This window comes from Bufo bufo, chromosome 1 (genome assembly GCF_905171765.1).
Source record: "Bufo bufo chromosome 1, aBufBuf1.1, whole genome shotgun sequence".
NCBI lineage: Eukaryota > Metazoa > Chordata > Amphibia > Anura > Bufonidae > Bufo > Bufo bufo.
Genome location: NC_053389.1, coordinates 567,734,615 through 567,759,101, shown reverse-complemented (window position 1 = coordinate 567,759,101; position 24,487 = coordinate 567,734,615). Strand labels below are relative to the sequence as shown.

The 24,487-nt window shown below is 40.8% G+C and overlaps 1 protein-coding gene across 1 annotated transcript in view; it reads left to right on the top strand.

The window, feature by feature from the left end:
* Positions 1-19,531, top strand: part of ELAPOR2 (endosome-lysosome associated apoptosis and autophagy regulator family member 2) — a 115,570-nt gene extending 96,039 nt beyond the window's left edge. Inside the window, exons 17-22 of the mRNA XM_040413134.1 lie at positions 4,834-4,927; positions 8,280-8,381; positions 9,482-9,608; positions 13,070-13,248; positions 14,142-14,307; positions 16,141-19,531. Coding sequence (XP_040269068.1) covers positions 4,834-4,927; positions 8,280-8,381; positions 9,482-9,608; positions 13,070-13,248; positions 14,142-14,307; positions 16,141-16,200 — 728 coding nt within the window. The 3' untranslated portion in view covers positions 16,201-19,531. The remainder of the gene's footprint in view (positions 1-4,833; positions 4,928-8,279; positions 8,382-9,481; positions 9,609-13,069; positions 13,249-14,141; positions 14,308-16,140) is intronic.
* The last annotated feature ends 4,956 nt before the right edge of the window (positions 19,532-24,487 follow it).

Below are 24,487 nucleotides of genomic sequence, written 5' to 3'. Positions count from 1 at the left end.
ACTGAAGGATAATAGGTTCCTGGTTGCTTCATGTTTGATTCTTCTCAAATCTATATTTCAGAGTCAGTTAAATCTCTTTTTTGACCCATTTTGCCAGACAAAAACAAGCTGTCTAATAATTATGCACTCCTTGATATAGGGTCTTGATCTCCTTAGGTCACTCCCTCCCTCACTACACAAATACACATTACCTGTTATGCTTTAATCTAATAAGCATTCAAGTTTATACAGCCTGGAGTTGGAAAATATGCATAAAAATAATGATACGGTCAAAACACTCACCTAATAATTGTGCACACAGTGTAGTTTTCATATTCACATAGGTTACTGAAATATAAAAAACATACTGCTACTTTGGTTCCTGAAAATTGATGCACGGTCACTTGTGATCCTAGCTAGACATGAATTCAACAGATAGTTTGCTATGTTCTGAATAAGATGAATGCTTAGTTACGATATATGACTTTAAGTGTGCTTATATTATATAATAAAAAGTCATAATGTCTAGCTGTAGATAAGAAATGATAGAAATCTTACTCTTCGGTTATCAGGGCATTAGCTCTTTACCTCCTGTAACCTTATGAGCTGACACTGACCACTAGAGGTGTATTCTGCTGGAACTGCGTTAATGGGCATGCCTTAGGTTTTGCTCCAAAATATGACAATCTCCTTCCTGAAATGATAGACAACTTATATGTCTGCCTTTTTATTGCTCAAATAGTGATTATCTGCTCCACTTGCAGCCTTACAGCTATATTATTCTCAGTAAGATCAGAGTCTCCATGCCACATTTCGTCTTTTGATGAAAATGTAAATGTCAGAAATTCTAAGCAGATAATTCATCTGAGCAGAAAATTCCACAATGACTTGTGCAGTTATATAAGGATTTCTTCATAGATATATACAGTCGTGGCCAAAAGTTTTGAGAATGACACAAATAGTTTTCACAAAGTTTGCTGCTAAACTGCTTTTAGATCTTTGTTTCAGTTGTTTCTGTGATGTAGTGAAATATAATTACACGCACTTCATACGTTTCAAAGGCTTTTATCGACAATTACATGACATTTATGCAAGGAGTCAGTATTTGCAGTGTTGGCCCTTCTTTTTCAGGACCTCTGCAATTTGACTGGGCATGCTCTCAATCAACTTCTGGGCCAATTCCTTACTGATAGCAACCCATTCTTTCATAATCACTTCTTGGAGTTTGTCAGAATTAGTGGTTTTTGTTTGTCCACCCGCCTCTTGAGGATTGACCACAAGTTCTCAATGGGATTAAGATCTGGGGAGTTTCCAGGCCATGGACCCAAAATGTCAACGTTTTGGTCCCCGAGCCACTTAGTTATCACTTTTGCCTTATGGCACGGTGCTCCATCGTGCTGGAAAATGCATTGTTCTTCACCAAACTGTTGTTGGATTGTTGGAAGAAGTTGCTGTTGGAGGCTGTTTTGGTACCATTCTTTATTCATGGTTGTGTTTTTGGGCAAAATTGTGAGTGAGCCCACTCCCTTGGATGAGAAGCAACCCCACACATGAATGGTCTCAGGATGCTTTACTGTTGGCATGACACAGGACTGATGGTAGCGCTCACCTTTTCTTCTCCGGGCAAGCCTTATTCCAGATGCCCTAAACAATCGGAAAGAGGCTTCATCGGAGAATATGACTTTGCCCCAGTCCTCAGCAGTCCATTCACCAAACTTTCTGCAGAAAATCAATCTGTCCCTGATGTTTTTTTTGGAGAGAAGTGGCTTCTTTGCTGCCCTTCTTGACACCAGGCCATCTTCCAAAAGTCTTCGCCTCACTGTGCGTGCAGATGCGCTCACACATGCCTGCTGCCATTCCTGAGCAAGCTCTGCACTGGTGGCACTCCGATCCCGCAGCTGAATTCTCTTTAGGAGACGATCCTGGCGCTTGCTGGACTTTCTTGGACGCCCTGAAGCCTTCTTAACAAGAATTGAACCTCTTTCCTTGAAGTTCTTGATGATCCTATAAATTGTTGATTGAGGTGCAATCTTAGTAGCCACAATATCCTTGCCTGTGAAGCCATTTTTATGCAACGCAATGATGGCTGCACGCGTTTCTTTGCAGGTCACCATGGTTAACATTGGAAGAACAATGATTTCAAGCATCACCCTCCTTTTAACATGTCAAGTCTGCCATTTTAACCCAATCAGACTGACATAATGATCTCCAGCCTTGTGCTCGTCAACATTCTCACCTGAAATGATCTCAGCAGGTCCTTTAATGACAGCAATGAAATGCAGTGGAAAGGTTTTTTTGGGATTAAGTTAATTTTCATGGCAAAGAAGGACTATGCAATTCATCTGATCACTCTTCATAACATTCTGGAGTATATGCAAATTTCTATTATAAAAACTTAAGCAGCAACTTTTCCAATTTCCAATATTTATGTAATTCTCAAAACTTTTGGCCACGACTGTACAGTCCTTTAATCTGGCATCAGTTGAGTCTAAAATAAAACAACAAGAGTATAATATCATACTGTCACTTTATTTTGTAAGAATCATTTCAAATATAGCAAAAATAGTTAATATCTGAGCAATTTTTAGCGTTTTTAATAAAAAAAATTCCCATAAATGTGCAAAATGATCAATTTATAAAGAAAAATGGTCCTTTGTAGTACATAATATAGTAATTGAACTGGTTATTGCAACTTTCTATAGTTACTAGGGACCTTGTACCAGAATTTTGGTATAAAATGGCCCCAGATAAGGCTACAGTCACACAACCTATTACTTTTGCGGTCTGCAAACCACGGATCCGCAAAATGCAGGTACCAGCCGTATGCATCCCGAGTAGGACGTGTTCTATAATTTGCAGCATTGCTGCACAGAGGTGGGCAAAAAGTTAATGGGGATGAGTGTGATCCAAAAAAAAATGCATGTCAGCTGCGGACCGGAAATATAGTTGTGTGAATGAATGTGGACAAATATATTATTAATCTGCCTAAAAAAGAACATAAGGTTGCGCTTTGTTAGACTCCTTTCTAAAGTTTCTAGAGAAGCGAACATGGTTTTGTTGAGTAATAAAATGTACCAGATTTCTTAAGGCTACTTTCACACTTGGGTTTTGCCTTTCTGTTTGTGAGATCCGTTCAGGGCTCTCACAAGCGGTCCAAAACGGATCAGTTTGCATTCTAATGCTTTCTGAATGGATAAGGATCCGCTCAGAATGCATCAGTTCAGTCACCATTCCGCTTTGGAGACGGACACCAAAACGCTGCTTGCAGCGTTTTGGTGTCCGTCTGATGAAACTGAGCCAAACGTATCCGTCCTGGCACACAATGTAAGTCAATGATAACGGATCCGTTTTCTCTGACACAATCTGGTACAATAGAAAACTGATCCGTCCTCTATTGACTTTCAGTGGTGTTCAAGACGGATCCGTCTTGGCTATGTTAAAGATAATACAAATGGATCCATTCTGAACGGATGTAGACGGTTGTATTATCTGAACGGATCCGTCCATGACGGATCCGCACAAAACGCGTGGTAATCTTGTGTGCCTGTTTTCTGATGCAACATAAAAGTCTGAAGCAAGCCAAGGCCTTAACTTTATGTGAGATTTGCCAATGTGATAGCTTTAGATCATCTTGTTCACTGTAGGGTCTAAATATACACTCTGTAACTATGAAAGCATTAGTAAATGGGGACCAGTGATATTTGTATACCAACTTGTAGGCCTCGTACATACAGCACTGTGTGAGTCACTATGGTGTGCATGTAGACCCTATATTACAGTACTTATATAAATCACAGAAAGAAAAAATGCACCAAACGGATATGCCACTGACTATACCACTGACTATACTAGTATAGTCAGTGGCATATCCGTTTGGTGCATTTTTTTCTGTGATTTATATAATTAGATTTTCATCCGCACAATGCTCCGTTTTGTGTAGTATACCTTTGTGGTGCATGTGGACCGCGCCGGCATCCTCCATTGTACGCATTTTTTGCTGGGGATGGTCGTTTGCTGCGGTCCACATGTGGTGGGACTGCTCCCCAATGAGAAACACGCTACAGTGTTTGGGGTCTGAGCAGTTCCCCCATATTGGCCAATATATTTCTGTGATTTTGTCCTATATTACAGTATTCTCTTATTGTTTCTATGAGAAAATAGAATACAGTTTCATACAGTGGTAGAATACTATAGGTGCTGTGTCACAGATCCATACAGTACTTAAAGTGACCTATCCTAGGATAGGATATCAGTATCTGATCGGTGGGGGTCTGACACCTGGGACCCCCGCCGATCAGCTGTTTGAGAAGGCACCGGTGCCCCCTGTGAGCGCCGCGGCCTACTCTGCGCTTACCAAGTACAGCGCCGTACATTGTATAGTGGCTGTGCTTGGTATTGCGCTTAGCCCTATTCACTTCATTGGGGCTGAGCTAATCCTAGGCCACATGACACATGAACGTGTCGTCACTCGGCATAGAAAAAGCAAAAAGAAGGCCATAGGAGAGCCACTGCCTTCTCAAGCAGCAGAAAACCCCTAAAGCACATATACTAGGCTTTAGAGGAGCGGGCACAGGCAGGAGCAAGCAATATGTGCTCCTGCCATACCCACTGCAGCCCCACAGTGGAATCCATACACAGCTGATGTCAGCGGTGTACGAGTGCACGGATTCCAAAGTGCTAGAGACACCTGAACTGTAGGTATTAGGTCTCTAAAACTGTAAAAAAAAGTAAATAAAGTATATCACAAAAATGAACCATGGCCCATTAAGAATAGTTTTTAATAAAATTATTCAAAATGTTAGGTACACTTTAAATTCTGTCCTTTTTGACTTTTTATTTTCTTTGTGTGTTCAGGTGCTACCACTGACCGAAGCCTCAATGGAATCACCATTAAACCTGATATATTCCCTTCTCAGAAAAAGATACCTGATATCAATTTCTTTTACAAGTAAGTTACAGGAACAGTAAAGCTGTGTATGAGACAATTTGCCTTTTATTGGTCATATTTGAATGTTATTTTGACAGCATAGTTTTATTCACAAGACTGGAGCATCTGCCTTAATGTTTTCATAAATTACATCATATTTTTTTTATTTTATATTTTTATTTATTTATATATTCCAAAAATTAATCATCATCATTTTTGGCCTACTTAAATTTGCCAGTCATACATTCAAGCCATTGTTATGGCTGCTAGTATATTAATAAATAAATGTCAGGAACACCATATTTTATAAAGTATTTGTTGTAAAGAGATTGATTCATGAGCCCCAAAATGTCTATAGGACATGGTGTTAGAATGGTGGAAGTATAATGCTTCTAATCTAGACTAACCTCCACATAATTTGGCAAATAATAATCTCCCAGGGATGTTAGATTTTTTTCATTGGGCAGAATTTTTTACCAATACCAAAAATTTACCAATATTGTCAAAAACATATTTGCGTCAGGACATGCTCCAATTCTGCTCCATTCTCCCATCCCTTCCCTCCATGCCCCATGAATGCTGCAGTAAGAGTGAAACAGAATGAGGCATACAGTATATTAGATAGTTGTGCCTTGTTCTTTTTCTATCCCTTAAAATACATTGATTCCTTTAGTGCTCCAGTGATATACCTATAAAGGTGCAAGTTAAAGGGGTTGTCCGGGTTCAGAGCTGAACCCGGACATACCCTTATTTTCACCCAGGCAGCGCCCCTGAGGCTAGCATCGGAGCATCTCATGCTCCGATGTGCTCCCTTGCCCTGCACTAGATCGCGCAGGTCAAGGGCTCTTTTGTTTTCAATAAAACACTGCCGGGTGGAAACTTCCGCCCGGCTGTGTGTTCGGTGATGTCACCGGCTCTGATGGGCGGGCTTTAGCGCTAGGGCAGTGCTAAATCCCGCCCATCAGTGCCGGTGACATCACTGGGGTTCCTGGCAGCCCCATGGAGAGCCCCGGTACGTAACCGGATCTCCAAAAAATGCATTTGCCCTGCGCGATTTAGCGCAGGGCAAAGGAGAGCATCGGAGCATGAACTGCTTCGATGCTCATGTCAGGGGGGCTGCCTGGGTGAAAATGGAGGTATGTCCGGGTTCAGCTCTGAACCCGGACAACCCCTTTAAGGAGTTATTTACTGTAGTCAACCCCCTTTTTAAATCTTCTACAGAGGCGGGACTGGGAACTTAAGTGGCCCTGGAAGAAAACTAAAAGTGGCCCTATTTTGTAGTGGATCCCAAATTGACAGAAGGCAGGGTCAACACAAATAGGCAGGGCCAGCAATACTATATTGCAGCACATTATACAACCCCCACAGAGCCAAACACAGTGCATCACAAAACACTGCCCCAGTAGCATAAAATACCTCCCAAAAACTGACCCTGCCTCATTCTATCCTCCTATTCCAGTTGCCTTAGGGTGGCAATACAGTTGAGTTTAGAAGTCAAGAAGATCATTGCTTTCCTTGGCTGGCAGCCATGAGGAGGGCTCAGGCAACCCCCGGGCATCGGCCCACTGGGAAGCTTCCCTGTAGGGTCTATGGCCAGTCCATACCTGACCTCTAACCATTGCTGATAAGGTCCAGTGAAGCCAGCCATGTAGTATTACATGGCAGTTATTTAAACCCTTAATGACTGGACAATTTCCATTTTTATTTTATTTTGTTATTTTTTTTTATCCCAGCCTTCCCAAAGCCATAACCCTTTCATTTTTCCCATTCACATAGCTATATTATTTTTTGTGGGACAAGTTGTATTTTCTAATGTCACCATTTACGAATAGATACATTGTAGTGGGAAGCGGGGGGAAAATTCCAAATTGGGGGAAATATATATTTTTTTTAATTCTGCCACAGTTTTACAGGTTTTGTTTTTGCAGCATTTCCTATGTGGTAAAAAAGACCTGTTACTTTCATTCTCTGGTTACAGCTATACCACATATGTATAGTTTTTTTTTTTGCGTTCTAATACTGAAAAAAATAAAAACATATATTTTTTTTGCATCACCATATCCTGACCCACATTATTTTTTTACATTTTGTACTGAGCTGCATAAGGGCTCATTTTTTGGGGGGCAATCTGTACTTTTCATTGATACCATTTTGGGTGTGTGTTTTGACTTTTTGATAACTTTTTATAAAAAAATTTGTGGGAGGTGAAGTGACCAAAAAATGGTGAATCAGTCTTTTTTATTTTTTTTTCCCTTTCGCTGTTTGCCCTATTGGATACATATTTTTATACTATTTTACTAGTACGGACATTTTCATACGCGGTGAGGCCAATGATATTTTTTTATTATGTGTTTTAAATTTTGGGGAAAGGGGGAGTGATTAGAATTTTTTTTTATATATATATTTATTTTGAAAACTTTTTTTTTTTTTTTTACAGTTTTGAATAGTTCCCCTATGCAACATGAACAAGCAATTATTAGGTTCTTTCTCTCATAGACTCCAATGCATTAGCACTGGAGTCTATGAGAAATAAACTACGTTCCTATGGAGCCCTGCCACAAGCATAGGAACCAATGTGCGGCAGCCTCGGATCATTAAGGAGGCCCAAGGCTGCCGCACACTGCATCCTGCTCCCCCAATCCTCGCAAGGTTTGGGCTGGTTTTTGACCTCACAGATGCTGTGGTCACATTCTTTAACGTGTCTGTTGGTTAGTAGGCACCTGGTGGCTATGACGCGCACTGCACTCACGAGCGGGTGCCATCTTTAAAGTCCCAACTGCCGACATATTTATATATGTAAGGATGTTAGGAACAGGTTAAATGAATGGTCATCCATGTAATACATGAACAGAATGAAAGCTGCTTCTTGTGAACATCTCTTCACTCTGGCTCATAGTGGAGATTCACGTTGTCTTTGTGAGGAACCCCTATAACAAGAACCCGCCACCAGGAGTAGCTGAGCAGATTGCTAGATTCAACAAAGCTTGTAATTTATACATGTGGTCTGTATAACACATGGTCGGTCCTATCAGATATTGACATCCTTCTGCATAAATGTACATAGGTAGCTGTCAATCACTGATAAAACCCCCCACATGGCTACTGAGCTCAGAAAGAGCAAAGATTAAATGGAAAAATTACAAGTACTGAATCTTTTCCCATAAAACTAGGTATCAATCTGCTCAGCTCCTCCTGCTGTTTATCATGCTGCATGCAGATTGCTTTGCATTTTATGGTCACAGGTCCTCTGTAAGGAAGTTTTCACTGTAAGTGGTTTTAACGAGTCTAAACTCACTCATATTCTGATACCAAACTGGTAATTAAGAGGAACTTACGTTGTTAAAAGGATTTAATGTTATTGTTTTTCTCCTAGGTCTTCTGCAGTTACTTCGTCATGTGAAAAAGGAAGAGCTACAGTTATATCTTTGAGGTGTGATCCCACAAAACCTGGTCAGGGTGATATTTCGGTCCCCAGGTAATTATTACTGCAGATCATCTTTGTAATTTAACTTTCCTGTTTATCTTTTCGGTGTTATTTTCACAAACCTTTTGCAGCATATCATTATCGTCAATTTCTCTCCCTAATAAGGCAATTGCGTGTCCTATACCATTAAAGGGGTTAACCAGACATCATATAGTACATGACAGTCTCTTTCTAACAAAGCTAGAACAAACCCAGCACCTCACGTGGAACTCTGCAAACAGAATATATGGACTAACACTCTAGAAAATGATTATCAATCACTTGACAAATATTTTTGATCAAAATAATTTGTGCCCATCCACCATGGCAAGGTGACCTCAATCTGGATAGGAATCTACTCTATAATGCCTCTCTCTGTGGCATCCGGCCTGTTCATTCAGGATAAGCAGGTTCCCCCACCAATCAGCTTTTTGAAGAGACCGCAGCGTTCCTGTGTTCTATTAACTCTTTACCTGCTCACCTTTGACATTGCACAATGTAAATACAGCTTCTCCATCCCACAGCAATGTCAATAGAGAGTGGGTAAACAGTGAAGAGAATGCAGCGCAAGTACTAGTGCTGCATTCTCTTCACACAGCTGATCTGATATTGATGACCTGTGCTTAGGGTGGGTCATCAAGATAGACAACTCATTTAAGTGGGTTTTCCAAGCCTATGAGGATAGGCCTTTCATATCAGATATGTGGGGGTATGACACCCCACACACCTATCGATCATCTGTTACCTTTAGCTCTTGTGCTGAAAGTCCTTTTAGCACTGTACAGAGCTGGCAACTGTGGCGCTGCACCCATTGAAGTGAACTCAAACTTGTGTGTACAATGTACAGCTGCCCAAACTCCAGTTTGGGCACTATATAGTAGGTGCACATAGAGCCTGCAGGTTTAATCCTTCATAGAAATCTTTCTCTTGTTTAATGTACACATATCACATCCAATTTTTCGGAAGTAGACCTACAGAAACTTTCCAAAACTAGTGACAAAATAGCAAATGTCAGGAAATCAGTACACGACTCTGACCATAAGAGGAACCGATTATTTCACAGGACTATTTATAGAGAGGGTAACATCATTACTATAACTTCTCTTTTTCAGATTGTGTCCTGCAGGTACATGTGATGGGTGCAATTTTTATTTACTCCGGGAAACAGCAGAAGCATGCCCTCTTTGTACAGAAAATGACTACCAGAAAATAGAAGGAGCTTGTAAAAAGGGTCACCAGGTATTTAGTGTTTTGTTAAACTATGATATGATGCATGTAAGGAGTAAGTACTACCTGGTCTGTAACAATCATGTACCAGTGGATCATCGCCTTTCCGTGTTTGGAGGGAGCTCTCTGTATTAGACTACACTTTTATTGTGTTATCGCTTTCTTTATCACTTGGATGTTCAAGAAAATGTGTCATCAGTAAAGGACCTAGTATTTAAATCACATTTTTAAGTTTAAAATATAAAAAAAAAAATGTTGATGATGTTATTTTAATTTTCCATATCAATATCCATAATTAAACAAAAAAAAAAAACATACATAAAATCCTGCAGTTTTTGAACTGGCCACTAAGCCTAATAATAGGCGCCAGTTCTTGGTCTGTACAGATCACTTTACTGCAGTTATCTGCTTATCTGCCATTGTAATCCTGCCTGTATTATATTATATCCCCTCTGTGTATAGATAAGACAGGATCCACCATTCACAATAGGTGATTGTCAAATCTTATCTATTCTTTCCTTGTACAATTACCTCTGCACAGCTCTGTCTAGAAAACTCTCCCATAGAAATCAATGAAGTCCCCTCCAGACTATTGTGTCTATGGACCATGGGGCTGCCGTAAAGCAATTTTCTTAATGCTTTCTAAATGCTGCTAAGAACAACTCAGGCAAGATGGCCGACCCCATAATCATGTTCAGGAAATAAAATAAAAAATATACAACCAGAGCATAAAAACAGCCTAAAAATACTTTATATAGGTTGCTATCTGGTTTTAACTGGCAGATACAGTTTTCAATTACACATTTCCTTTAAGGCCCCTATAGAGATTGAACTATTGTTGGCCAAACACTCCGATTGTGGTGGGACTGGCTGACGATTTAATATGTTGGGGGAGAGAAAGATCGGGGTTGTTGAATTTCAGTCTCCGATGCTACTGCTGAGTGTGTATGTGTATGGGGAAGTCGGGAGAGGTAGCTGTCAGCTGAACCAGCCATTCAGCCGACTGCCATTGAAAGTGTAAGGGGACCTTTAGATTTGGAACCTATTTTATTGTTCACATAGCACCCTGGAAACGTTAAAGGGCTAAGCATTGCTATCATGCCTGCTATATGTACACCATGTTCATGAGCTTAAAATAGTTGTTTGCCTGCTTTAAAATGAATAACTCCTATGTACTGCTTATTGTCACAGTTCATTATGTCTCTCTTTGTTTTTAACATTTTTATGTGATTTGGAAACCAAATTTATGTTATTTGGAAACCAAGAGCTATGATTAAGGGCCCATTCAGATGGCCGTATGAACGTGTCCGCACCCGTTCCGCAATTTTGCAGAACGGGGGCCGACCCTTTCATTTCAATGGGGCATAAAAATATATGGACAGTACACCGTGTTATGTCCGCATCTGTGGCTCCGCGGAAAGGATAGAGCATATCCTATTCTTGTCCACAATTGTGGACAAGAATAAGCATTTTCCATGATGGTTGCGGCCCACAAATTGCAGATCCCCAAAACACTACGCCCATCGGAATGAGGCCTAAAGAGAATTTTCACCTGCTCAATAGTCCATGTAAAAATACAGTATTATGAACCTTAAAGGGATTCTCCAGGAATTAAGAAAATGGAAATACTTAAATATTACTTCATTATAAATATATTACCAAATACCTTACATTAGTCATAATTGCTCGTTTTGTCTAGGGAGCAATCATTAGGAGAAACAAAATGGCCGCTGTCCTATTAGCACACACAAAACCTGTCCTAATCACACAACAGGACAAGTTACTTCACAACACTGAGCAAAGAGCTGCCTCATCCTCCTCTTTGCTCTGCTTGTCAGGGATTGTGATTCTGAATACAGCTGATAAGAACTTTAGCTGAATCTTTGTAGAAATGGATTTCATGAGCAGCAGCACTCGTATGCAGTCTCCATTACCACAGTCTGTCCTGTCCGTCCTCTTTGTACTTCATGTCTCCTCCTGAACTCCATTCCCAGAGAGATTCAGCTGGAGATCTTATCAGCTGTATTCAGGATCATAATCCCTGACAAGCAGTGCAGAGCGGACCATGAGGCAGCTCTTTACCTCAGTGTTGTGAAGTAACTTGTCCTCCTGTGTGATTAGGACAGGTTTTGTGTGCACTAATAGGACGGCAGACATTTTGTTTCTCGTAATCATTGCTCCCTAGACAAAATGAGCCATTATAACTAACGAAAGGTATTTGTGAATATATTTATGATAAAGCAATATTTACGTATTTTCATTTTCTTAATTCCCGGAGAACCCCTTTAATATACAGTTACATTCTCATCTGAGATGATTATTTGTTTAAAGAGAACCTGTCACCACAGAGCAATCTGCAGGCAATGAGTTCTAGAGCAGGAGGAGCTGAGCAGTCATCTGGGCGGTCCTACTCAGTGATTGACGGCCTTCCCTGTATGCTTAGTCATGCAAAGTTATCTGTCAATCACTGAATGGCACTGCCCATATGACTCCTAAGCATAAAAAGAGCAGAGGTTTAAATGAATGCATTACAAGTTTTACTGAATCCTTTCCCCAAAAACTATATATCAATCTGCTCAGCTCCTCCTGCTCTATAACAGGCTGCCTGCAGTGTGCACTGCGTTTCATTGTTATAGGTTCTCTTTAAAGTAGAACTCCAGGCCTCCCTCTTACTGGGACTCATTTTGCTAAGTATGTGTGACAGTTTCTTGATCATCATCTTTTCCTCAATGGTGTATTAAGTTGCTTGTAGTTCATGATCTTTGTATTCTTGTAAAAGTAAAATCAGCCCTCTTGCACTGACTTCTTGGTAAAGGTGTTGGGCTTGTGCATATACAGAGCAGCCAATCCGAGCAAACAGAGCTGCAGTGTAAAAGTATCAGGAGGCATGGGACAGCCTCCTAAGCTCCTAAGAAGACAGGTGCACCTAATTTATTAAGAGGCAGAGGCTTCTTAATAAATTAGGAGCATCTCTGCCCTGACGTACACCAGAAATTGAAGTCTACACCAGCCAGTGGACTTCAGCTATACTTTAGACCAGCTTCTGGCGTAAGTTTTAGTAAATCCGGCAGGCCACATGAAGTGCCCCACCCCTTCTTCTCGCCACTTCGGAAAAGTGGCCAGAAGCCTAAAAAGTCGCAAATTATAGTGCACTTATTATACCATAATCTGCAACTTTTTTTACTCCACAATAATGGAGTAAGCGGCTTAGTAAATGTCCCTCAATGTGTGTTTTAGACTGCTACAGACTTTTTTTAGCATCTTAGACTACCATGCCACCACTTTGTACATTTTTTTTAAAATTTAAAATTAAAATATGGACGAATGCATTAAAGGGATATTCAAAGGATACAACATAAATTTCCAAGTGGGAATAACCCTTTAATGAAAAAGAGGTATGAAATTATGTAAGTTTTAAGTTTGTTACTTAAGTGAGATTTAGCATTTTACAGTGTGTTTGTTTTATACTCTAGGAAACACATTATGTTTGGAATGAGCCCAAACTCTGCATGCATGGTGTCTCCCTGCCAGACAAAAGGACTGCAGCCTGTGAATCAATAGACTTCTGGCTGAAAGTGGGTTCTGGGGTGGGGGCATTTGTGGCTGTTCTTCTTGTAGCACTGACCTGCTACTTCTGGAAGAAAAACCAGAAGTAAGTATAAGTTTATCTACCATTTACATATAGATGTACTGTACATATGTAACATTTCCATTAATTTAACTGAAATTTGTAGAAATAAGGAAAAAATATTTATTTGAAAATAGCATTAACTCTATTAATATATAACTGGGAAAAGAGTCTTATCAGGCCACTACCTTGCTCTTACACTTACTATTAAAGGACATCTGTCAGCAGATTTTTACCTATGAAACTGGCTGACCTGTTACATGTGCCCTTGGCAGCTGAAGGCATCTGTGTTGGTCCCATGTTCATATGTATCTGCATTGCTGAGAAGACAGGGCCAGGCAGTCTGAATGTCATCATGCCTGGCCCTGTTAATCAAAGTGTGTCGCAGTTGCTGAGAGATCTGAGTCTCTAGGTGTAACGACAACGCCCCTTTTGCTCCTAGAGGCTCATTTGCATATAATAAAACATAATTTTTCTCAGCAATGCGGGCAATATGAACATGGGACCAACACAGATGCCTTCAGATGACAAGGGCACATGTAACAGGTCAGCCAGTTTCATAGGTACAAATCTGCTGACAGGTGGCCTATAATAGTAAGTGTAAGAGCAAGGTAGTGGCCTGATAAGACTCCTTTCCTATTCTGCACCCGCAGTAAAATAGTCATTCTGAGACAGACTGGTTTGCTGAAAAGTTCTTTGAAAAGAGTATATCTAGTAATTAGATTATTCTGAAAATAAATGTGTTTTTTTGTGTGTTTTTAATGATTCTGATATGCATTATCTAAAATATTAAATATCTAGATGTCCATTTGTTAGCAGAATGTCTTATAGCTAAAGTAGAAATTGCCTACTCTTTTTTACTGATTTCTCTTTTCCATTGTATAAACCTAAGTTGATAACATAATCTTTATTTAAAGGCTAGAATACAAGTACTCTAAGATGATCATGACCGCTAATTCCAAGGAGTGTGAGCTCCCTGCTCCAGACAGCTGTGCTATAATGGAAGGAGAAGACAATGAAGATGATATAGTATATTCCAATAAACAGTCATTGCTGGGAAAACTGAAGTCACTTGCAACAAAGGTAAGACTGAGGGCAACATTTATCAAAAGTAGTGTAAAGGAAAACTGGCTTAGTTGCCAATAGCAACCAATAAGATTCCACCTTTCATTTACCAAAGGAGCTCTGAAAAATGAAAGGTGGAATCTAATTGGTTGCCATGAGTAACTAAGCCAGTGTTTCTTTACGTCAGTTTTGTTAAATCTCCGAAACATCGATGATCAACTTATTCAATAGTAAATGCTGGTAAACCAAGACCTCCAGTATAATTCGGAGCTTTTGAATTGTTGGCTTTTGGAAAAGAGTATTGACATAGTTAAAGAGCTTTACCTATTAAAATAGCTTATCTGCCATCCACAGGATAAGCTATAAGTGTCTAATTGGCAACCCTTTAGTCATTAAAGGGGTTATCCCATGAATATGTAAAAAATGAAAATCAGACATCATGTAGTACATGACAATCTGTTTCTTACAAAGCTAGAACCAGCCCTTTATCTCCCATGGATCCAGAGATCTCCCCATTCATTGCTCTGGTAGATTTATATCAAGCTGATAGCTCAAGGGGAGTCTGCAAAAAAAGAGGGTTAGTCAGCACCTCCCAGTGCGCAGGTGCACGCCGCCATGGCAAAGACCTAGAGGAAAAAAGGAGACAATGCGGCAGCACTCTGCAAATCAGACAAAGTACAACAATGCTTACAAAAATTATGGTGCTAATACTACGCTTAAAAAGCGAGATGCTTGGTCAATGCATTTTGTACAAAACCATCTAAGCCCGTATGCCAAACGTCAAGGCGATCTCTGTTACACGGGTCCTAACACTAAATACTACCTGTTATGCGCCATAATGACCGCCATAAAATTCAGGGAGTGTTGGACCCACATGCATGTTGGATCCACTCTGCCTTTTTCCGTTTTTTGTGCCAAAATGGCCTCCATTACAAGGGATGCAGGTACCAACATGCATGCTGAGCCCACTCTATACCCTTCCTGGTGCTAAACAGCTTCCAATGAATGTAGTGAGAGCAGGCCACAGCTTTATACTGAAAATAATTAAAATCAGCCTATGGGGCAGACAGGCTAATCAGGAGTGCACGACTCGCTGGAGTGCCACATCTCCAGCATTGTAAATCTGCAAAAAAACACTCCCTGAATTTTATGGCGGTCATTATGGCGCATAACAGGTAGTATTTAGTGTTAGGACCCGTGTAACAGAGATCGCCTTGACGTTTGGCATACGGGCTTAGATGGTTTTGTACAAAATGCATTGACCAAGCATCTCGCTTTTTAAGCGTAGTATTAGCACCATAATTTTTGTAAGCATTGTTGTACTTTGTCTGATTTGCAGAGTGCTGCCGCATTGTCTCCTTTTTTCCTTTAGCTCAAGGGGAGTGTCTTTTCTGCTGCAGCTCAGGGGGTGTGTCTTTTCTACTGGAGCTCTCTCCCTATCACAGCTCAGGGGGAGTGTCCATGCTCTCCCTATCACAGCTCAGGAGGCGTGTCCGTGCTCTCCCTATCACAGCTCAGGAGGCGTGTCCGTGCTCTCCCTATCACAGCTCAGGAGGTAGTTGAAAGATAAAACTGAGCATGTGCGGCCTTTTTAATGAGCCGGTCAAAGAAATAAGAAATTAAGTGGTACTATGCAGATACATTTTATTCAATGACTCAGTAGCTATACAAAATTGTATTACATGCAATTTCAAAAGTATTCAGATCCAAGTGCTTTTTTGAAAACTGTAGAATATTTGTATTGGAACAACCCATTTAATGTAAGACCAAAATGAAAATAATGCATATAACTAAAGCTCCTAATTTTCTTTATGTAAGTTAATCGTGACCACAATCCTTTTCTTTTTACAGGAGAAAGAACACCGTTTTGAATCTGTACAGCTGAAATCCTCACGGCCACAAAATATATGAAGCCCAGACATTGCCTTTGAGACTATGAAAAAAATTTTTTGTAGGAAAAAGCATATCATAAAAAGAAATCAGTAGACGGTACCAATAGAGAAAAATGAGGCACTGAAAAAAAATCATAAAGAAAATCTTTGCTGCCTTATTACTTATAGATAGAGTATTTTGCCAAAAATGGAATATGTGGAAGTGTAGAATTCAAGTTCAACTCAGGACAAGCAAAATGAAACTGAAGATGTTAAGCTTATTGTGTGTTGCTTTTGCATGTTGTATCCTGTGTTTAACCTCTCACCTCCTGACACTTATTGCACAGAAATAACAATTATCTTGAAGTTCAGAAGACTTTCTTTTCCACCCATGTTTGCTTTAAATGGTCACTAACTTTTATGACAACTTTGCATAAATCAATAGTACAAGCAACCAAACATGTTAGCCATGTTGTCAGCTGTTTACCTCCCCCCGTTGCTATTTGCTTTGCACTTTGAAAAATGCCTTAATCCCGTCCTAGACGGACCAACTCCACAGGAGGATCATATTACACGTGTCAGTCTATGAAGAGAGGAGGGGGGAGGAGTGAGCAGGAGAACACACAGAAAAGCAGACCGCCAGAGCTACATGGGCTGAGATACAAACTTCCTAAGTGCTTTATTCACACCCATACAGGTCAGTACCTCTCTGTTCTCCATGATCTTGGGGCTGCTTCTGAGTGAGTAAGAGAAGGTTAAGAAGCAGATTTTCCTTTACATTCTGTGTGCAGTGGATTAGAACTAGTCTTCACCCACCATCTCTGGGAGAACTGCAAACTAGACATTCCCTATGCACAGAGAAAAACTGCAAAAAACTGCCAGATACAAGTCATAAAGTGGCCAGAAATAGTGTTATTCCTCATATACACACATAGTACTACTGATTAATGCAAAGTTTGTTGAAAGGTTAGGTACGCTTTAAATGTAAGCTGTAAGGGTCCTTTTACACAGGCAGATAAATTGGCCATAACAAGATCCACTTGACAAAATAAGCTAGTCGCAAAACTAGCATTTATATTTCACCAAAATCGTGTGTTTTTTGATACTGCAATCATTTGTGCAATTGTTTTCCCCTCTCATGCGCTTTGCATTATACACGACAGCCTGTTTACACTACTTGATGTGCTGCCGGCAAGCAGTCATTTTAATATCAGCATCCGAGATGTGATCAGTGGCAAAAAGGTGAATTGTAGTTTGCTATTCGATGTTTACACTGGACAGTGAGCATTTGGGCAGTTAGGGCCTTAAGTAAAAGGCCTTTAGCCTAGTGAAATATGACAATGTCTTTCTAAAAGGAATTGTAGCAGAAGGATCTCTTTACTGACCAAAAAATGGCAGTAAAGAAATCAATCAAATATCCTGTTCTCTAACAGATTATTGGACCTTTTAATGCTTACGTTAAATTTAATTTCACCTTTCAGTGGTTACAAAAGAAGCAATCAGAAAATAGGGGGTGTACCCTGCAAAATCTTTGGATGAGAATGTGCAGTTTTTGCTTTGGTCCAATACCATATGGTGACATGTCTTCTTTAAATGGCTTGTCTGCTTTTGCCTTCTGTAATGGTGAAATAAATACTGGCTCATTGCTTACACCAGCCTCCTTCCCCACTCTCCATGGGTGCCTATGTAAACCTCCATGTCCGTAGCATCCAAGATGATGGCAGTCACGATTACCAGTGTGGACGCATCCCCAGCTGCATCCTCTATTGCACTGCTGCCGAAAGCATTCAGGGCAGGTGCAGATACAGGAGATGCTGTGCTTTCAGCTCCTGCCTAGTAGAGGATACAGCCAAAGAGGTGGTCATGTGGGTGAATGGGATGACTGCTGCTATCTCGGATGCTAGGAACATGGCCGTCTGTTTACATACAGCACCCGTGTGTGCTGTAGTAGTAGTCGCCCACATTCCTGCCTGGAAGGTTAATGGATGTCAGCACGCTTGTTGAGTAGCAGAGTAAGCTTGCACAGAGCCAAGTGCAATAGCAAGGTGTAGTTAAAGGGATATGAAGATAAATGATGTTTTATAAAAGGAGTTGGCGGGGACCATGGTAGGGTACGTACTGCAGGACTTTTGTTCTCAATGTTTAGAAGGAGAATGGTAAGAATGGGTAGGAAACCTTATTTTGAATCTCCTCACTACTAAAACTTTCATAATTTTCCTACTGATAACTGTCAAATTATGGAATGGTTTATTGTGGAATGAGTTATACAAATTCTCAATGTCATGTTAATTCTTTATACCTTTGTAGGTAGTTTATATAGTTGGCTTTGCACACATACATTTGGCCCCCAACTAAACCAGTATCAATTTAAACTGGTATGTGTTAGTGGACCTTTTATCTGGCTGATATCAATACTATGCAAAAAAAAAAAACTAATATGTAAATGATCATGTGAGACCCCAATATGAGATTTGGATGTTTTATTCAAATTGCTAAGAAATTGGCTATTTTGTTCTACAAATTGTAACAATCCCAATAGATTATAAATGTGCCACTTAGCTACACTGTCCAGAATTAACATGGGACTTGCTGGGGGCTGAAATCTTTGCTTTTGGTCAGTGATTTTGTCCCTCCATCGGACAATATATTTATGCCGCCCTTTATTGGGGTGATCTGAAACTGTACTTCTGAGCCCTAGCTGTAGCACTGCTTTATTATTGCTTTAATATACAGTATGTCATGTTTACACAGTAATCGATATATGAATAAGAGGCTGCTCTGACACCCAGCCCCACAAAGTCAACTTTGTATGATCAGTCAATGTAAATGCACAACATACATTGCAGTCTAAAAATGCAGTAACTGCCCTCCTTAGTGAGCTGCTCCATTTTTAAAGGATTTCCCATAAGCTAGTGCCTTGTACTTTCATACCTTCATTGAGACATACTATATCTTCACCATTAACATTATGGTTCTGGATTACAAATTAAATTTAATTCCTGCTATCCCCTCATATTTTGTAGCATGTTTTGGATTACCACTTTAATTGGAGCCTACATTCAGTCTCAGATATGGCAAATTTAGTAGCCATACCTGGATTACCAGTTTATATTTACACTGGCATTGAAATGCCATATGGAAATGTAAGATTACTAAATTACATAACTGATGCATTTTTAGTTACTCCAAGTGCTGGGATGTTAACACAGAAAATTCCACCATCTTGCAAAATTTAAACAAAGTACCTCTTCCTAGTTAATCCCAGTGCATTCAATGTTTTGCCATTTGCTACAGTCAATTTGTCACTAAACTTTCAAAAAATTTGAATAAATCAGTAATACCAGTGAATATAAGACACTTTGTAATATATCTTATCAGAGAGAAATGTCTCTTTCTCCCTCTAGCAGCTCACTCCTCCTCTCTCTCCATAGACGTCTATGGGCAGCATGTAATCGGATCGTTCAGTGAGCTGACAGTCCGTCTTGGTCTCTCAAGATGGATTTAGTGGACAATTCAGAGTAAAGAGTCTGATAAGTGGAGGGGCATTTTCTCTATTACAACACTTTTTACATTTACCTGTATTCAGGGGCGTAGCTAAAGGCTCATAGGCCCTTGTGCAAGAGTTCTGCTTGGGCCCCCCTTCCCTCAGTGCTTTGTGGCCAGGGGAAGGGAAGCACATAGCCTTCTTTTAAAAATTGAAACTGCTCCCCCCCATGCCAAATTCTTGACCTAACCCCTTCCCTCCAGCCAGAGGTGTAACTTGACCAGCATGCATTTTCTATAATACCGGTGTCTTCTTATGTGGCACAAGGGTCTTTGGGCCCCCTCAGGCTCCTGGGCCCGGTAGCAACTGCTACCTCTGCACCCCCTATAGCTACACCCCTGCCTGTATTATTGATTTATAGAAAGTTTTTTGAAAGTACAGTGACTGTTAATGCTAGTGTGAATGGGACCAGTTTACTAACACTACGATACCAACACCACAGAAATAGGCTTTCTCTGGAGTGTATGTCTGTCTTGTCATTAGATAGCTTCCTTTTTAGCCTTCCTACTTACCGAGGGAGTAAAATACAGACTATTTAAATACACTGTACATAAATATAGAAAATCTAAAAAAATTGTGTTGCAGTTAGTGTACATTTTGTTATTCCGTGGATTCTAGATTTATGTTGATATGTATATATATATATATATATATATATATATATACATATCTTTATGATTTATTGAAAAAAGTCTATTATTTTAAATAAATCGGCTTTCCTTGTTTTAAAAGTAATTTATTGCTGTCCTCACAATGAATATTTCTACCATTAGAAAATGTATATGTTGTATGTAATGTAGTTATGTGTTTCTTACATTGTTAAACATTTTTATTCAGTATGAAAGATGGATATTTTTAGGGGTTTTCCTGTGAGACATATTATATATGGCATATTTGCTTTATCAATACTGACATACTGTTTAATAAAAACTCTTTGGTTGGTTAGATGTTGTGATCATTTTATAGCCTATATTGTTTTCACTTCTGACTGTCCCTCACTATATATAAAAAGTAAAGGCGGGGGGAGGGGGGGGGTGGGGGGCCTGGCCAGCAATGTAGAAGTACGAGCACACGGGAGCTCCTGAGCAGTGGCTACAGCAATCCTCCTCCATCCTGAGGCTACAACCTCCTCAACAGCCGAGCTGCAGGACACCCCTGTGAACATCCTCGGGCATAACTCGCACCACGATGAAGGAGAAAGAGGGGCCGGGAGCGACGCCGGCGAAACAACATGGCGCCGCCACCTCGTCTAAATCAACTACCTGTTTATGGGCCATGACAGCCAAACAAAGTCCAGGGAATGCAGGTGCAGCATGCACGCCAAGCACACTCTGCTTTTAACCCCGTCCGGTGCCATTACAGCTTTCATCGGATCCAGGGATGCAAGTACCAACATGCATGCTGAGCCCACTATATACTTCTCCTGGGAACTTTTATGTGCCTCATGTTATTAGGCACTATTTTGGTTGGGAATGTTATGTTAAATGGTTTACAAGGGAGGGAATTTGCGGGGAGACGACACAAACACACCCCTTTTGGTTTAGGAGACACTGCTCCATCTATACAGGTTCTCCCGTTGCACATCTATGTATCCCTCTGAATGATGGTGGATAGGGTGCATATTATAGCATGGAATGTCAGAGTCATGGGGGATATCACAAAACGTCAGGCAGTTTTCATAGCTACACAAAAATTTCAACCAGCCATATTATGTCTCATGAAGACGCATCTGTCTAAGCAATCCCAGAGACCATTACACAAACTGTGGATCTCACATGCCTACCATTCCACCTTTTCTACATATGCTAGGGGAGAGTATCCTAGTGCATGGGGCTATCCCCTTTGAATGCCACTCCAGTGACATTGATCCTGAGGGCAGATACGTCTGCCTGCACTGCTCTATATGTAGGGTACAATTTTTCCTGATTGCCATATATATATCCCTCCACCTTACTCCTGCGCTGTATTGAAAAAAGTGATGACATTTGTGACTCAGGGACCTCATGTACCCATACTTATGCTTGGTGATTTTAATAAATACTTGAATCCCCAGTTAGATAAATTTCACCAAGGTCCCATGTTAACAGATGCCACGGAAACTTCATTGGCAAAGCTATTACAAGAATTATGTGGGGGATTGGGTCAGCACAACCTGTATGTAGGTGCACATCACTATGGTGAAAAACATATACAAACGGAAAATGCAAATGTGATCGCACTCTACATCCAGCATTCTGCCCTGCCTCCTTGCTGGATGAGACATTGGTGTACATTTTGGCCAAAGCGTAATAAGCCACTCACCACGTCAAGGTCGCCTCATTTGAGTGGTCCCTAACACTAGTTCCTACCTGTTTATGGGCCATGACAGCCACACAAAGTCCAGGGAATGCAGGTCAGCATGCAAGCCAAGCACACTCTGCTTTTAACCCCGTCCGGTGCCATTACAGCTTTTATCGGATCCAGGGATGCAAGTACCAACATGCACGCTGAGCCCACCATATACTTCTCCTGGAGCCAAATGGCTACTGGTAGGTTCTATATAAGCAGACTCAGTTTTATACTGACTTTAAAACCAGCCTCCAGGACAGATTGACTGGTCAGGTGTGCATGACTCCAAGGAGATCGCCACGCCTCCAATATATACTACAAAGAAAAATGTGGGGGATTGGGTCAGCACAACCTGTATGTAGGTGCACATCACTATGGCGAAATACATATACAAACGGAAAATGCAAATGTGATCGCACTCTACATCCAGCATTCTGCCCTGCCTCCATGCTGGATGAGACATTGGTGTACATTTTGGCCAAAGCGTAATAAGCCACTCACCACGTCAAGGTCGCCTCATTTGAGTGGTCCCTAACACTAGTTCCTACCTGTTTATGGGCCATGACAGCCACACAAAGTCCAGGGAATGCAGGTCAGCATGCAAGCCAAGCACACTCTGCTTTTAACCCCGTCCGGTGCCATTACAGCTTTCATCGGACAAGAATTAGATTTACACAATTTATGGAGAATCCGACACCCACAGGTGCGTCAATACTCCTGTTTTTCTACTTCACATAATTCGCTGTCCAGAATAGACTTACTAATTGGGTCGCTGGAGGCATCGTCCTACATCTCCCTAATAGACTACTTACCGCGTAGCCTGTCAGACCACTCTCCTATTCATATAGGATTACAATTTAACAGGGATGGAGGTCGCCCTACATCTTCTCTCTGGAAACTCTCTGGATTTTGGAATTCTTTAGCACTAATATAGGTTCAGCGGCCATGGGGATGGTATGGGATACCATGAAAGCATACATAAGGGGTTTGTATATACAGAAAATTAAACGGCGTAAGGCGAAAACTAGGGAACTCACTGAGGCTATACAACAGGAGGTGAAAGACTGTGAAGCTGCATATTTAGGGGCACCTTTTGTGCGCACTGACTCCGCGTGGAGGGAGGCGCAAGCTAAACTTAACGACCATCTGCTACAAATAGCTGACAATAAACGCTTCTTAAAACAAAAGTATTTTGAGGCGGGGGAAAGTGCGGGAAGTCTATTAGCTAGAATGATTCGTTCACAGGAGGATACGGCTAGAATAACAACAATTAGGACTAGACGGAGGAGCCTTTCAGCAGATGATTCGATTATTCTTGATGAATTCTATAATTAGTATAAGGAACTCTACTCCTCAAAATTGTCAACAAATTCTGATAATATTAAATCCTACCTTGCCAAGATATCAATGCCCATGCTGTCTCTTGAATCATCTAACTATTTAGATGAGCCCCTAGATTTGGAGGAACTTAAAATGGCCATTAACTCCTTCCCTAATGAGAAGACCCCGGGCTCAGATGGTCTACCAGCAGAGTTTTACAAAAGATATCAGGACCCGCTTCTTCCCCACCTCTTGGAAACCTTCAATGAAGCTCTGAGAGTGGGGAAACTACCAGCAACTATAAGGGAGGCGGTAGTTGTGCTGATTCCAAAACCCGGTAAAGACCCGACTAATCCCGATTCCTATAGACCCAACTCCCTTTTACCAACTGATGTGAAAGTATTAGCTAAAGTCTTGGCAGACAGGCTCAACAAGGTCGTCCCATCCCTTATGCACATAAATCAATCAGGGTTCATGCCGGACAGGAGCACTTCTATTAACCTCCGAAAACTATTTCTGAATCTTCAGAGGTCGATGGACACTGGTGGCTGTCGGGCTGTACTATCCCTAGACGCTGCCAAAGCTTTTGACAGCATGTAATGGTAATATTTATTGGAAGCTATGGAGGCTATGGGATTTGGACCGTGCTTTATGTCCTGGGTCAAACTACTGCCGTTATGGTGTAACCCTCAACTACCGTAACTGTTCAGATTGGAGGGCTTTTCCCCTTGGGAAGACAAAGGTATTTTATTTCTATGTCATGTTCAGTCAGATGCAGTGGGACGAAGTTCTGGCCTTGACCCCTAGTCTCACGCTTAGTGAATCTCAAATATTATCCCAGCTATATCTGATTCACAGAGTATATAGAACCCCCAAATTCCTATTTGATAGGTTTGCGATCAGACTCAACTTGCCCCCGCTGTGGAGGGACAGAGGCATCATTAAAACATATGTTCTGGGAATGTTCGAAACTAGGGGAGTATTGGGAAGGGATCATAACACGGACAACCCAAATACAGGTACCTAGAGTTCCAAAAATCTGTGTACTGGGTATATTAGACTCGTTGGGAATGGACGACAAGAAATCTCTGAGTATCCAAAGAATGCTCTTCCAGGCTAGGATCTTACTTGCCAA